At 60.5% G+C, this 14,238-nt stretch overlaps 2 protein-coding genes across 2 annotated transcripts in view; both read right to left on the reverse strand.

The window, feature by feature from the left end:
* Positions 1–682: 682 nt before the first annotated feature.
* Positions 683–4,567, reverse strand: CASTOR1 (cytosolic arginine sensor for mTORC1 subunit 1). Its single transcript, XM_004591977.3, has 9 exons — positions 4,284–4,567; positions 3,643–3,713; positions 2,532–2,719; positions 2,295–2,427; positions 1,972–2,095; positions 1,587–1,700; positions 1,362–1,444; positions 1,180–1,274; positions 683–1,038 (listed from the first exon to the last, which is right to left on the reverse strand). The coding sequence occupies exons 1-9, from the start codon at positions 4,394–4,396 to the stop codon at positions 970–972; spliced, it is 990 nt and encodes a 329-aa protein (XP_004592034.2). The 5' UTR covers positions 4,397–4,567; the 3' UTR covers positions 683–969.
* Positions 4,568–6,520: 1,953 nt separating this feature from the next.
* The window catches only part of TBC1D10A (TBC1 domain family member 10A), a 31,447-nt gene continuing 23,729 nt past the window's right edge, over positions 6,521–14,238 (reverse strand). The window contains exons 3-9 of the mRNA XM_004591979.2: positions 13,502–13,609; positions 10,258–10,364; positions 9,167–9,281; positions 9,019–9,084; positions 8,443–8,632; positions 8,147–8,301; positions 6,521–7,374 (exon numbers count right to left, since the gene is read on the reverse strand). Coding sequence (XP_004592036.2) covers positions 6,910–7,374; positions 8,147–8,301; positions 8,443–8,632; positions 9,019–9,084; positions 9,167–9,281; positions 10,258–10,364; positions 13,502–13,609 — 1,206 coding nt within the window. The 3' untranslated portion in view covers positions 6,521–6,909. The remainder of the gene's footprint in view (positions 7,375–8,146; positions 8,302–8,442; positions 8,633–9,018; positions 9,085–9,166; positions 9,282–10,257; positions 10,365–13,501; positions 13,610–14,238) is intronic.

The following is a 14,238-nucleotide window of genomic DNA, read 5'->3' on the forward strand; positions in this document are numbered from 1 at the left end:
CCTTGTCCTGGCTTTTTCGAGGATCTCGGAATACACAGAAGTCACACCCTTCCCGTCCTGAGCCTGTGGGTGGGTCTGGGCTGAGGGCTCCTGATAACTGTTCCCTGCCAGGCTGTACCAGACTAACCCCGCCCCAACAGGCAGGCAGACAGGCTGGTGGGGTTGGGGGGAGCTCCCCTCTCCAGGGCAGCACCAGCTACCTAGGACTCAGGCTTGGAGGCCCTAGATGGGAAGGGCCAGGTAGGACCTTCAGAACCTTAGACCAGGTGCAGAGGACAGCAGGCAGCACTTAGGCAAAAAAGGTGGGCTCTGGGGGTACGGGCTTTCACAGGGCAAATGGCCAGGAGCAAGCCCCGAGGCACGCTGACCCCCTCTCTTCTCCACCCCATGGTAATCACGTGACCCAGGCCAGCTCCCAGGTGAGCTGGGGGTGTCAGAGATGGCGGCCCCAAGGTGAGATCCTGCTGATAGATCTCCCCCCTTCAAGAACTCCAGTCCAGCCCAGTCACTAGAAAGTCCTTTACTTAAAGTCAATTAGAAAAAAAAAAAAAAGGAATAAGAAATGTAAAAATACTTTCTCGGAAGCCCCTAAAGGGGTCAGATACTGTTAGACTTTGCCTGGCCTGGGAAGACATCTCAGTCGGAGGCAAAAAAAAAACGGACACCAGAACCTTATTCCTGATCACGGTGGGGTGGGGGTTGGCTCAGGCCTCAGGCAGGGACTGTGCAAATGCCAAGGCCACAGGGAGGGGGATGGGTTAGGGGTTGGGCTCCCCGCCCCAGCACCGTGTTCCCAGGATACACAGACGCGTTCTGCCCACTCCACCTGTGGGTATACACGCCCGTCCGTGTGAGAGCAGGTGCTTGCCTGCAGCTTATACATGAACAGGGACAGAGGCTCATCCCAGAGCTTGAAGGAACAGCTTTGGAAGCCTGGGGGTGACAGGGTCCAGGGCCAGGAGGGGCGCCTCAGGAAGCCAAGCCCTCCTGCCGCCGCTGCAGGACCTCAATGACGCTGTCAATCCCATCCTCGGGCACCTGCAGGCAGGTGGGCAGGTGAGAGGAAGGAAGGTTCAGGGCTGAAGCTGACCACAGCCACCCCTACTTCCCACCCCCCTTGGCTGGACCCACTTCCTGTCCTGCCCCCTAGCCCAGTCCAGCCCAGCCCAGGGCACTCACCAGGGCATGGTCGAAGTTGAAGGTGCTAATGTAGTAAGCAGAGACATCGGCAGCGGCCAAGGGCACAGCAATCTGGGCCACGATCCCACACTCATCTAAAGGACACACAGGAGCCCGCGTGGCTCACCCTGGCTGCCCCCCTCCATCTCGCCCTGCCTCCCAGCATGGGACGAGGCTCTCACCGAAGCCCAGCGGCTGCCCGCCAATACGGACCATCCTCCACAACTCCCCCGAAGAGCTGGTCAACAGCAGGTCACTGGGGAACCTGGGGAAGCAGGTGGGTGGGGGTATGTCCACTAGGGTGAGCTCTCGGTGGGCGGCGGGGGGGTGGTGTGGTGATGTCCCCACCTCTTTCCCTCCCTGGGGCTGCCTCAGAAGGACCCAGCTGGGGGTCAGAGGTCACATACTTCTTCTGTGTTTCAGCGTCCATGACAATGGAGATGTAGCCTTCGATGAGGGAGAAGGCGAAGAACCGGATGGAGCTGGGGTCGGCACCGCTGGAGGCTGCCTCCTTGGGCACGCTGGGGACGGGCGGCAGGGTCAGGAGCCCACTCTACTTCCTCCCCAGCAGCCTCCAGTCCCCCACCCCCATCAAGAGAGGACCTCCCAGCTCTGCTCCACCATGCCAAAGGCCAAGGGACTTCACAAGATGGGGACCCTCCCCTGAGCACCAGTGAAGGATCCGGGGGGCATCCAAGGCTACCAGGAACCTCCATGACCCAGGGCAGGGCAGAGCCAACACACAGGGGGAAAGGAGGGGGATAGACAAGGTAGTGCACCCCAGGCCCCCACCTGTGGGAGTAGAAGAGGACGTCAATGAGGGTGATGGCGATGGCTGGCAGTGTCTCAGGGTCCACTGTGAGGACGCAGAAGCGGTTCTGGGGGCTCTGGATGGGGTGCACCGTGGGGCTGGGCCCTGCCGGGGAGGGACAGACCAGCAGGTGAAAAAAGTGCCTGGAGCAGACACGCCCTCTGGTGGCCGTTCAGGGAGGGAGCAGGGCCACCTGGGCTCGCACCTCCCCTGTGGGTCAGTGCTTGCCCCACACTCACAGACCCCGGGTAGGACGGACAAGGCGGACCCTGCTGTAGTATGGGTGTCCCGGGGCAGCCCTCACCATGCTGAGCGCGGGGGAAGCCGTTGCTGGACTCGTCCCTGACCACGGGGACTGGTTCCCCGCCCACCTCACGGTAAATGTCAAACTCCTGGGCCAGCGTGTGGATCACCACCGACAGGTCTTGTTCCCGTACCTGGGACACACACACACACACACACGCGGCATGTCAGGTGGCTGTCCCAGGGTGCTGTTGCCTCTCCGCCCACCTGTCAGCCCCAGCACCTGCGGGCAACTCACCAGGATGAAGTCTGTCTGGTATGTGGACAGCATCAACACTGACACGTGGTGCTCGGCGAGGGGCGCGATGACGGAGCGGGCGATCTTGGTGACCCCAGCAGCCTGCACAGCTGCCCCGCTGGGAGATGACACATTCAGCACCAGCCATGTACCCTCGGCCACTTGCAGAAACTCAGAAGGGGGTAGCTCTGCGGGCAGGGGCATGAGCTTGGTCAAGGTCTTCAGGGCCAGGATGGGGGTCTGTCCTTCCTCATCTGAGCCTTGGGGGAATCACATCAAAGCCAGGACATGGAAACCAGGACGGTGTGGTTATGCAGGCTGAGATGTGCTCCCAGGACAAGCCACTGGGGACTACTGCTTTCCCAGCAGGCCCAGAGCTCTGGGATCAGACTGAGATGCAAACCCAGATTTGCCATTTGCTTGAGATGGCATATCGGCCTCAGTTTCCTCATCTGTAAAACGGGACCACAAGACAGACAGACACACACACCACCTCCTTTTCTGTTAGCTACACCCTGCAGCACCACCAGGGGGCGGCAGCAGACCATAATGCTGTTTCCGTGTTGTGGCCCTGCAGCACACACAGGGAAGCTAAGGCATGAAGTGGGGCCACCGTGGGCGGGGGGCCAAGCCCCAGTTGGCTGGCCTGAGCACTTTCCCGGCCAGGCCTGCAGGAGCAGAAGCCAGAGTCAGCTCCAGGACCAGGCTGGCTTCCAGTCCCAGGCAAGGCCTGCCCTGGGACTCCTAACGGGCTCCTGTCTTCCTTTCCCAAGCCTTGGATTCCCAGAGCAGCTGGTGGAAAGGAGGTGATCTGAACAAGGCAGATAAAGCTAGGGAGGAAATCACGCTGCTCCTCCACCCCGGGACTGTGGCCTGGAACCGGAATCCCGCTGCTGGCCCTGAGCCTGCGGGGTGCCCCCCGCCTTCCAAGGGTTTCAAGCCCTGGTGGTGGTAGAGGGGGTGGGGGCAGCTTCCTACATCAGCACCTTTTCCACCAGAAGGGACACACAGCCAGCCAGCCAGCGCTGGCGCAAAGAGCAGGACTCGAACCCAGACCCACCGGGCCACTCCCCCTGCTGCCTCAGTCTCCCCACCCCTGAGCAGCCCCCACCTTTAAAGCCCTCGTCATCCACCATGAGCGTGTAATCCTCGGGCGTCTCGGTCAAGCTGAAGAACTTGCACCTGGTCAGGGGCGGGCGGGCAGCATCTTCAGCCAGGAGTAGACGGGTGGTGGGGGAGGAGGCTGGACTTCGCCCCACTCGCTGCGAAAGGCACCCCCACCCCGGACACACACACACCCCGCTGCCCGGGGAATACCTTCCCCCAACCCTCCTCTCCTTACTTCCCCGGCCCAAGGCAAAGGGGAGTGAGGCCCCACTCTGGGACCAAAGGCCATGTTGGCCGCCCTCTCCCCCAGCCCCTCCACACCCAGAGGTGGGGGTGTCAGACCTTTCCTGGGCCCACCCCCCAGGGCAGCTCCTGGGGCAGATGGCAGGCTTCATGAAGGGATTCCTGCATGGGCCTGACAGCTTGGGGTTCAGCATGGGCCACCCTCGGACTGTGTGGGTGCCCGGACGGGCCCTGGACAGCGGCCTCCGCGGGCCGGATAGGCGGCGGTCCCCGGGACCACAGGCTCAGGCCGGATGGCGGCCGGGAGGGAGAAGCCTTCCCCAACCCACTCCCTCCACCCACCCACCACCCGCAGCAGTCCCCCACGACCCCCGCCCCGGACCTCCGGCCCCGGGTGCGCACCGGCTGCGGTGGGGCAGGAAGAGCAGCTTGATGAGCGGGTGGGTGTAGAGCCAGAGCCCCGGGCGGGCGAGGCTCAGCACCCGCACCCGGTGCTCCAAGATGTGCAGCTCCATCGGGGATCGCGTGCACCCGACCCCGCCGTCCACTTAGCAGCCCCTGTCCGGGGAGGCGGGGCGGCCGGACTTAAAGGAGCCGCCGGCGGAGAGGCCCCGACCCACGCCGCCCACGACGCCGCGGACCCGCCCCGCCGGGCAGTCCGGCCGGGCACTCCGCGCTCCTCGACGGCCGCGCCCGGAGTGACGCGCGGCCTATCCGCGGTGGCCACGCCCCGTCAGGCTGCCCGACCCCGCCCACCGACACGCCCTCGGCCCCGGTCCCCGCCCCTTCCGCTGAGCCGGCCGTGCGAGTTGTCAGGATGGACAGGACAGACGTGGCCGCGGGCGGCCGTGCCGGGGCTGCTCGGAAAGGGGGTCGCGCGACACGGAGCGGGCTCGGCCGGGCTCGGGAAGCTGCCCACTCTCCCGAGCCCCCCGAGCCCGAGCCGGCAGGCCCCGTGACTGGTTCCCGACTGCGTCCCGGGTGCAGGGACATCACAGCAGAAAGACAGGATGGATTTATTTGAAAGAGACAGAGAGTTCTTCCATGTGCTGGTGGTTCACTCCCCAAATGGCCGTTGCAGTGGCAACCTGGACACGATCCAGCCCAAAAGAGATGTGGGGAACACATTGGCGAGGCCAACACGGCTGGTCTGATCAGGTTGAAGCCCCTGGGATGGCCTGGCTCGTGCCTCTCATGTGACTTGCAGGGGCAGAACAAGTGGCCCCAGGGCTGGGAAGGCCAGAGAATGTTGGGATATGTACCCATGTACAATAGAAATAACCTCAGGCAAACCCAACTAAGAGGCTTCAGGCTGCACACACACACAAGGCACGTGGGAGACTCGGAGACCCTTAAGGCAAGTCCAGCAGGGTTAGCCTCATGGCAGGGCTGGGCATGCTTTGCAGGGGGTCAGGGGTGGGCCTTGTGTGGCCTGGGCATCCTTAAGGCCTGTGATCTCAGTAGGCTGAAGCAGGTCCCGGGCCTCCTGGTGACCCAACAGGCCCAAGCAGGCCCATTCTGCCTTTGCCGGCTCAGCGCCTCCACCATAGGGCAGATGGAAGCCTGGATAAGTCTCCTGCCTGGCCTCTGGGGCCTGGTAGGTTCCTATGGAAAACACAGCAGCCGTTGCATCCTGGCCTGCCCCCTTGAAGGGCGGGGGCGGGGGGGCTGGGGGCTGAGCCCAGTGTCATCAATGGCAGGTGTAGTTAGGGTTAGGAAGTGGGTGGCCTGTCCAGGTCATCATGGGTTACCCTTCCACCTCCCTGAGGCCTCAGAGTCCCCAATTTACCAGGATGAGATGTCCCAGACCCCCAAGAGCTGCCTTCAGGTTCCTCCCTTCCCTGCCCTGGCGAGGCCCGGCTCAGCTTGGTCCCCTGCCAGGAACATACGCTATTGTTTGACTGGGAAAAGCTGCTTCCTCGGCAGCCAGGGATGGGGGACGGGGGGGGGGGGTCAGGGGAGGGCCCTCTTCCAGGGACACTTTGTCCTGGCTCTTGCTAGGCATCAGATTATGGCGACCAGGCCTGTCGGTGGGCCCTTAGGTGGCACTCGAATCACCTGGGACTGTAACTAGGAAAAGCAGCTGAGTGAGCGAGGGGTCAGGATAGAAACCTGGCCACCACTCAGCTCTCTTCCTTGCCTGAGGAAGAGGTGGGGAATGACCGCAGAGCCCAGGTAGGCAGGTGACAGCCAGCCCGGCAAGACCCAGAGGGAGGCCTGGGGCTGCACAGGTGAGGGTTCTTGGGGTACCCTGTCCAGGGTGTGTTGGCCCCTGACTGATGGGATTTGAGATGGGCATTCTGGAACCCGTCAGGGCCTGTCGTGGCGACCTGGGAAGACCCTGCAGGCACCTCAAAGCACCTGCCCCCCCAATCCCTTGGTGATGGTTTAAGGAGGCCAAGGCCTGGGGAGCACACCCTGCTTTGCCCAGCAGCAGGTGCTAGTCCCTGTGTCCCACTGAGGAGGGGAAGCGGGGATGGGGTGAGGCTGACCCTGGGCATGGCATCTCCTCTGGCACAGGTACTTCATAGAGGTGTTCTGGCCTTGGGCTGGGGGCACTCCGTGTGATCTGGGAAGTAGAGACAAAATAGGGGGAGCCAGCATGGCACCCCCTTGCCAGGTCCCAGCTGCAACACCAGCTCTCTACACAAGGCTGTTTATTTCTGTACAAAATCATGTTTCTATTTTACACAAAGAGCACCCTACCCTCTCCCCTCATGCCAGCGCCCCAGCTCTGGGGGCAACACCCCCACCCCCCATGAGGAAGGACTGAGTGGGGCCCCACCCACTTTGGCCCTTGCTTTTTTTTGGCCTGCACTGGCCAGGCCAACCTGAGCTCCAACCCTAGAGAAAATAAATAAGGAGGCTCAGGCCGAATCTGTGCTGGGCCTGCCAGGCCCCCTCCTGGCGCAGCGGCCAGGCGACCAGGGCCTGGGAGGAAAAGGGGGGCAGGCCCCCCGGAGTGTCAGTCAGTCCATGAACCGTGTAGCTGTGTGGAGACCCCGTCTGGAGGCCTGAGCTGCCAGGGTTACAAGTAGGTGTCTTCACTCTCCTGCGATGCCAGGCTCTCCTGGGAGCGGTGGTGGGCTGAGTCCTGGGGGGCTGAGTCCTGGGGGGCCGGCCCCTGGGGAGCCAGGTCTTTTGGGGGGATGTCCTCTGGGGGCCGTGCATCTCCTGCAGCGGCTTGATTTGGGGCCGGTGGCTTGTCTGGCTGTCCGCTTGCCTTTGTCCGCTTCCGCTGTTCCTTCTGGGTCTCTTTGGGCGGCTTGGATTTGGCTTTGGAGCCGGGGAGGGGGACATCTGGAGGCAGGCGGATGGACGGCGAAGGTTGCAGGGAGGGCCGGGGGCCGGGCTCCGCGTCCAGGATGGCCTTGGCACCGTGCAGCCTGGGCGGAGAGCGGCACTGCAGCTCTCCGCGGGTTTCTTGCCAGCGCCGCAGCTGGATCAGGTGCTCGCGCTCAATCTGGCGCTCGGTCACGGGCAGCTCAACTATCTGGGTGGGGTGAGGACAGAGAGAGACAGGTGGGCACCAGGAAGGAGCCTCCCCTTCTGCTTACCGTCAGCATCTGCTGGCCCCGAAGAAGGATGCTGGGAAGGATGCGGTCTGGTCCCAAGTTGGGATCGCAAACAGAGGACTGTCCACAGCCTGGGGGCCACCTACCTAGCAGGGCAGCATCTGCTCTTGGCAAGCATGCCCTGCGCTGCCCCTCCCGCCCCATCCCAGTTTCCACCTTCCCACAGCAGCCTGGCCATCACTTGCCAGCTGGTGACTTCACAGGGAACTGCTTTGTGACCTTGCTTCCATGGGCCTCCATTTCCTCATGTATAGAAATGGGGCTAATGCCACAGCCCATGGCCACTGCTGCAGAAGCAGGTGCAAAGATGGACCAGTGTTCTGCTTCTGTGTTCACTGCCCTACCTCCACCCCCCAAACCACCCGCCTTGTTCCATCTCCAGCCTGGCCCTCATCTCAACCCAGAGAAGCTGGTGGTCACTCCTGTGTCACCTCATCATAGAAACAAAGCAGAAGAGTGCCACGACCTTGAATGTAGGACAGGGAAGGGGGGGCACTACACGCTGTGGCTCCCTTTCACTCCCAAGGGGCAGAGTCAGGCCCCTCTGTGCCCCAGTTCCGGTCTCATCATGACAGTAGGACTGCGCTGGGCTGCTCAGCAGTGAGGTTAGCATGGTGCTAAGTCCCCTTCTCAGGAGCCCCCTTCCCCTCCCCACCCACCGCCAGTGGCAAGGGGCAGTGGTGGCTGTACCTCCTGAACCAGGAAGGCCTCCTGCATGATCTTCGGGCTCAGGCTCCGCAGCCGCTCGATCGTCTCATACTGGCCCTGACAGGCTTTCAGCTTCTCGGGGGAGCCCAGCGCATGCTTGAGCAGCACCAGCCCCACCCGGAAGATGATCTTGACTCCTGTACAGGGTGGAGGATGAAGGGAGGACATGTGGTGAATGCCAAGGGGACCTTTCCAGGGCTTCTTTGGAAAGACAGGCCCCTGGGGGCTGGGCTGGTAGGGGAGCAGACAGAGATGGCCCGGCCTGCCTGAAGGGTTACCTTCACAGAAGAACATGTCCCAGACGCGGAGCACCGAACTCCAGGGCAGTGTGCGGGCGAAAGCACACATGAACCACTCGGTCATGTAGAGCAGCGGGTCGATCTTCTGGCGGCTGAGGTGCTTGTGGGCCACGGGCGACACCTTCTGCAGCAGCGAGAAGAGGATTTCTCCGTCCAGCTGGATCGCTTCCTGGGAGGACAGAGGGGCCATGGCCTACTGGCTTCAAGCGGGCGCAGATTTAGCAGGGGAGAGGGAGAATGATCAATGTATTGAGTCAACAGGGACGCTCTGGGACCCTGTGCTCCCAGGAATCCACTGGCCAAGCTAACAGCTGAGGGAAAGGAGTTTCCTGGGGCAGAAGGGGAGAGGTGTGGAGGGACCGTCCATGCCAACAGCCATGGTGGCTGGAGGGCAGCGAGGAGGTAGAGTGTGGAACCAGGGATGCTGGCACCTAGGAGACCTAACTCTGGAAGGTCTTGGTGCTGCTTTAGCCTGGAGACAAGGGCAAGCCAGAAAGGTTGTGAACTGGGCAGGAGTGGTGGTGGAGGGCCAAGGAGGGGCCAGGGAGTGCTCACCAGCTTCTCACTGTAGTAGCCAGGCAGGTATTTCTCACAGATCTGCACCAGGCACCAGAAGGCTTGCTGTGACGGGGGGAGAGAGACTGAGGCCTTGCTGCTGGGGTGCCCGCCTGCCAGACCAAGGTCCAGGGGGTGTGGCACCTACCTCAGCTGGCATGTGCATCAGCAGGACGGCGGCGATGGGCGCCTGGGCCTGGCAGTAGCCCTCCTCAGGGCGGTACAGTGTGTAGGCCTTCAGCACACGGAACAGGTCCTGCTGGCTATGGACAGGCCAGGCAGGGCAGCAATGATGGGCATGGCTCTGCTGCCCCACTGCTTCGCCTGTACCCCCTGCTGCTCAGAATCTGGCCTTTGGGCCCGGCGGCATGGCCTAGTAGCTAAAGTCCTCGCCTTGAACGTGCTGGGATCCCATATGGGTGCCGGTTCTAATCCCGGCAGCTGCACTTCCCATCCAGCTCCCTGCTTGTGGCCTGGGAAAGCAGTCGAGGACGGCCCAATGCCTTGGGACCCTGCACCCGTGTGGGAGACCCGGAAGAGGTTCCTGGTTCCCAGCTTCGGATCAGCGCGCACCGGCCGTTGCAGCTCACTTAGGGAGTGAATCAGTGGACAGAAGATCTTCCTCTCTGTCTCTCCTCCTCTCTGTATATCTGACTTTGTAATAAAATAAAATCTTTTTTAAAAAAAAGAATCTGGCCTTTCCTAGAGGGGTAGTGTGCCCTGCTCATGGTCACCAAGGGGTCAGTATCCAGGGCAGCACCTGGGCTCTCACATGACCAGCCTGACAGGGGAGGGCAGAGGCTCAGAGAAAGCAGGGTCAGGGCCAGAGCAGGATGCCAGCCAGCCACAGGGCAGTCAGCTATTGAGGTCTGGGAGGGGCGGGAGGGGCAACTTACTCAGCAGCTGTGCCCCTCAGCCAGGCCAGCTTGGCTCCAGCTATCTGTCTCAGTCCCCTTACCTGCCACATTTCTCCCTTCCTGCAAACCTCTCAATGACCTGTGCGCCTCCCACCCCACCCAAACTTCCTTTCTCTCTGATGAAGCCAGCTTCTAGAAGAGGGACAAGCCAAGGTGACCTTAGCACTCAGCAGTAAATGATGAAAACAGCCTAGGTGACAAACTCCATGTATTGAGGGAAGCCCTGACAGTGCAGTGCTGGTCCCCCTGGCTTCAGGGTCCCCTTGCCCCCTGGAGTTCAGACCCAGAAGCTCCTCCCAGCCCACAGGCCCAAGCAGCTCACCCATGGCCACCCCGGGACACAAACATCTCGTGGAAAGGAAACTGCCGGTGTAGGTCACGTTCAATCACATCCAGCCACTTGGGGTCTCCAGGGGACATGTCCAACTCCTGGAAGCAAGGGTGAGGGCACACATGAGGGGCTGGGGGACAGAAGGGGACATTCGGGGCAGGGTATGGCCGTCACAGGTATCAGAAGATACCCTCTGCTGGGGTAGTGACCATCCAATCCCGCCATGGCACCTGGGCAGGGGCAAGGATGGAGGGGCCCTGGAAACCAGGTGATCCTGGCTCTGGGGAGACCCATGTGGACAGAGCGCCCCCCTCCAGCCATAGCTGGGAACAACTGCTGGGCATTTTAGGTTGGTCACATCCCTAAGAAGGAAAGCTGGTTGTCAAAGCCATAGCTACCAACCTGGGCCAAGTGTAGGCAGGGAGCACCTATGGGCCTCGCCGACCTCCTTTCATGACACCTTGTTCCCAGGTGGGATAACAGGCTTGAGGAAAAGCCCTTTGCCCAAGGCCTTACACCAAAATAATATTAATAATAATAATACAATAAATAAATACATAAAGAAACAGTGGAGCTGGAACTAGGGGCAGGCGTGACCCACAGTCATCAACCCTGGCTCCTGGGGCTGCCTGGCTCTCTGTGCTGGCGGCATCCCCTCATCAGGGCAGGGTGTGTGCAACCCAGCCAGGGTGCTGCTGAGGAGGACACATCTGTCGGACCATCCACTGCCTCCCTGGGCACTGGGGCTTAACACAGCTACTTTTCTTTGAACTTCTGTGAACATTTTAGCATGTCTACCCTCGTGAAAGCAACAATTCTATCACTAAAGGCAAAAATCCTTCTTGGTCCCGTGACAGGTAGTCACAGGGAGGACTTGTCAAAACTCACTGAACTGCCAGTTCTAGATCATGCCTTTTGCTCTATATAAATGCATACCTAGAAAGAAGCAGGCCAAGGGGCCGAGCAGAGAAGCAGAGTAAGGGCAAGTCAGCTGCAGGAATGTCCCTGGGGCGTGTGTGTCAGGGGTTGCCGAGCAAACACACCGAGCGGGAACTGTCCAGACCCTGGCCAAGGCTGGCAGCTATCCTCCTACAAACCCATTGCCCCCTTGGATCCCTCAGAGGGGGAGGAGGAAAGACCCGGCATTAAACTGAGGAACCACCAGAAACTTCCGAGTAGGCAGAGGGAAGTTGACGGGTCGTGCACCACCTGAATCATACCCCTCACCCCTGCAAACATACTCAAGACAGAGGCTAGGGTGTGTCTTGTGGACCCCGGGTACTGTCTGATCACAGTTCATGTTTGCTTTTGTGAGAAAGTGGAGGGACAGACCTTCTGAGGCCGTGGATTAAGCTGCACTTGCATTGCTAGTGTCACATATTAAAATGTGGGTTCAACTCCTGGCACCTCTACTTTCTATCCGGCATTGGAGACCTCGGGAGAGTTCCTGGATCCTGGCTTTGACCTGATGAGAGGTCTCTCCCTTTATCATTCTGCCTTACAAATACATAATTAAATACAGCTTTAAAAATGAAAGAAAAAGAAAAGGCAGAAGGGTCCCATGAATTCTCCTGCTGGTTCCCATGAGACAGGGCCCTCAGCACCCCAGAATCCAGTTTCTGGGTACCTCAGCACCCCAAGGCACCTGACAAGGGGTAGCTGTAGGGTGTCTGAGGTGAGAAAGTGTGGGGTGTGGGTGCTGGCAGACAAACGCTACTGCAGGCACTTGCCAGGGTTATGTCCTCTGTGGCATGCGAGGTGCTGATGACATCACGAGGGGGGAGCCAAAGAAAACCAGACACCCAAGTTCTGTGTGTCCAAGGGAGAGGAAGAGCCAGTCACCAGGGCCCGCAGCTGGCCTGGACCACCAAGGCGCTGTCAGCCACCTGAGTTGTGGGTTACATGGCAGGGGAGGCTACTGTGACAACCCCAACCTGTACCCCTGCTGGGACCACCTCACACCAGTCAGCTGCCACACCCCACAGGGCTAGCAAGTCTTCTCTGGAGGGACCATTCTTGCACACTCATGCCTTTGCACTCTTCCACACACACTGTGGACATGTTTACCAGCAGGAGGCTGGCTGGGCTGCCCACGCTCCTGGCATTCACAGCCGGGTTTTGGCAGCCTGAACTAAGCTCCCACCCTATACTGCTGTGAGTTTCCGGTTCTCTCAGGATGTAGCTCCTGGCAACTGAAGTGAGGCAGCCAGTGGAAGACCACCCTGGGATCTCCAGGCCCACTCTGGTGGGATGTGGTGTAGGTGCTATACTACACAAGCAGAGCTGACGTAGGGCTGTCCCCAGTCACACACCCCATCAGTGGCCCTGCCCCTTCCCCTCCAGGGCCTAGGGCTGCCAACAAATAGCTTTGGCCCTCTCCAGGTCAGCTGCTCTACCCTGCCCCCACCCACCCTTCTCAGAGAACAAGTTTGGCAGGACAGGAGTGTTCCCTGAAGCATGAAGTATGTCAACAAAGAATCGGTGGCTGGCAACTCTGCCACTCTGCCTGTCACCAGTCCCAAGGGCCTGGGAGAAACCCTGGTGCCTCAGGCCAGGTAAGCTGGGTCACCCATGGCTCCCCAAGGAAGGAAACACCATTCTCCGAAATGCTCCCAGGCTATGGGGCTGGGACCAGCAGAACCGGGGACAGGGTGGACAGAGGAAGGAAGAAAGACTCCACCAGGATTCCTCTCTGGCCACTGAGTGGCTTCTGACTCCTGAAGATATTGGTTTGGCTCTGCTACCCCCAGAGCTGACAACCCCTTATGGTGGCAGACTGGGCATGACTAGGCTAGGCTGAGGTGGGAGAAGGGGTAGGAGGATGGGATGCCGGCAAGCGCTGAGGGCCCAAGGTCCTGTTGGGTAAGCCCTTGAAGGCCCCAGGGTAGTCAGGGGAGCGATCTGCAGGGTCCTCCTGATAACTGAGTGGGGAGGCAGCCTGCAGAGCCTGAGGAAGCCCACTCCAGTGTCAAGGCAAAGAGCTAGAATGGGTGGGGCTAGCAATCCATGCATCTGTAAGGGGTCTGTCCTCAGAGCACCACAGCCTCCAGGAGCTATAGGTCCCAACCTGCCAGGGCCCAGACATCAGGTGTGGGGACTGGAGGTGCTGCTGAGGCCCATGCTGCTGAGGCCCAAGACAACGTGTGGAGGAGTGCTCTCCCGGACAAACACAGAAGGATGGAAGGAAGGAAAGAAGAAAGGATGGGTGGGAGAGTTCCCAGGGAGGGAGACTCACGTCAAACTTTCCTGGGTTCTGCTGCAGCTTCACCTTGCCTCCTGACAGGTACTGCCACGCCCGGCCCCGCAGAGAAGGTGGGATGCCCTTCTGGCACCGGAGGCGGATCTGCAAGGCAGAAGGATGGTTGTGTCTGTGTGTCCACCCAGGCAGCTCCCCCAGGTCTGGCTGCCCTCTGCTGGGCCTTGGCGGGCCTTCAGCGAGCATTCAGCGAGGAAAGAGGTCTCTCCCACTGTGTCTACAGAGTGAATACAGTAGTGGACAGAGGAGTGATGGTCTCTAGACACACTGCTACCAGGTGAGGGCAGAGTCCCACCACCCCCGGTCCAGTGACAACACAGGTGTTCCTGAGGTCTGTAATGGAATTCCTGATCCCATCCATTTTCTAGAGCAAAATGGAACTGCGTAAAGTTGGGACAAGCCCATGGTCTATCTCTAGGGAAGCAAGTGTGTTGGGTGTCCTAATTACTCCACGGGGAGTGGGAGGGTTGGTTTAAGCAGCTGTGTACCAGACTGGAGCAATCTCGGGCAGAGACCTCCAAGATTCCTGCTCTTCTCCTCACCTTGACCCGAAGCTCCCTAGGTCAGCAGCCTGGGACAGCAGTAGCCGGCCTGGGTGTGTGTCTTGCTCTCATACCTTGCTCAAATGGCCCAGGTTTTTCTTGCCACCCACGGAACGGGAGAAGGCAGGGAGGAAGTGCTGAGTGGCTCATTCGGGCTAGCTGTTCTTTTCAGAC

Source organism: Ochotona princeps, chromosome 29 (genome assembly GCF_030435755.1).
Source record: "Ochotona princeps isolate mOchPri1 chromosome 29, mOchPri1.hap1, whole genome shotgun sequence".
Classification (NCBI taxonomy): Eukaryota; Metazoa; Chordata; class Mammalia; order Lagomorpha; family Ochotonidae; genus Ochotona; species Ochotona princeps.

Excerpts from the sequence above, each read along its gene's own strand:
- CASTOR1 (XM_004591977.3), bottom strand. The coding sequence starts at position 4,396 with ATGGAGCTGCACATCTTGGAGCACCGGGTGCGGGTGCTGAGCCTCGCC. Across the intron at positions 2,720-3,642 it reads GGATGACGAGGGCTTTAAAG|AGCTACCCCCTTCTGAGTTT; the intron begins GTGGGGGCTGCT and ends CCCTGCCCGCAG. Across the intron at positions 2,096-2,294 it reads CTTCCCCCGCGCTCAGCATG|GGCCCAGCCCCACGGTGCAC; the intron begins GTGAGGGCTGCC and ends CCTCCCCGGCAG.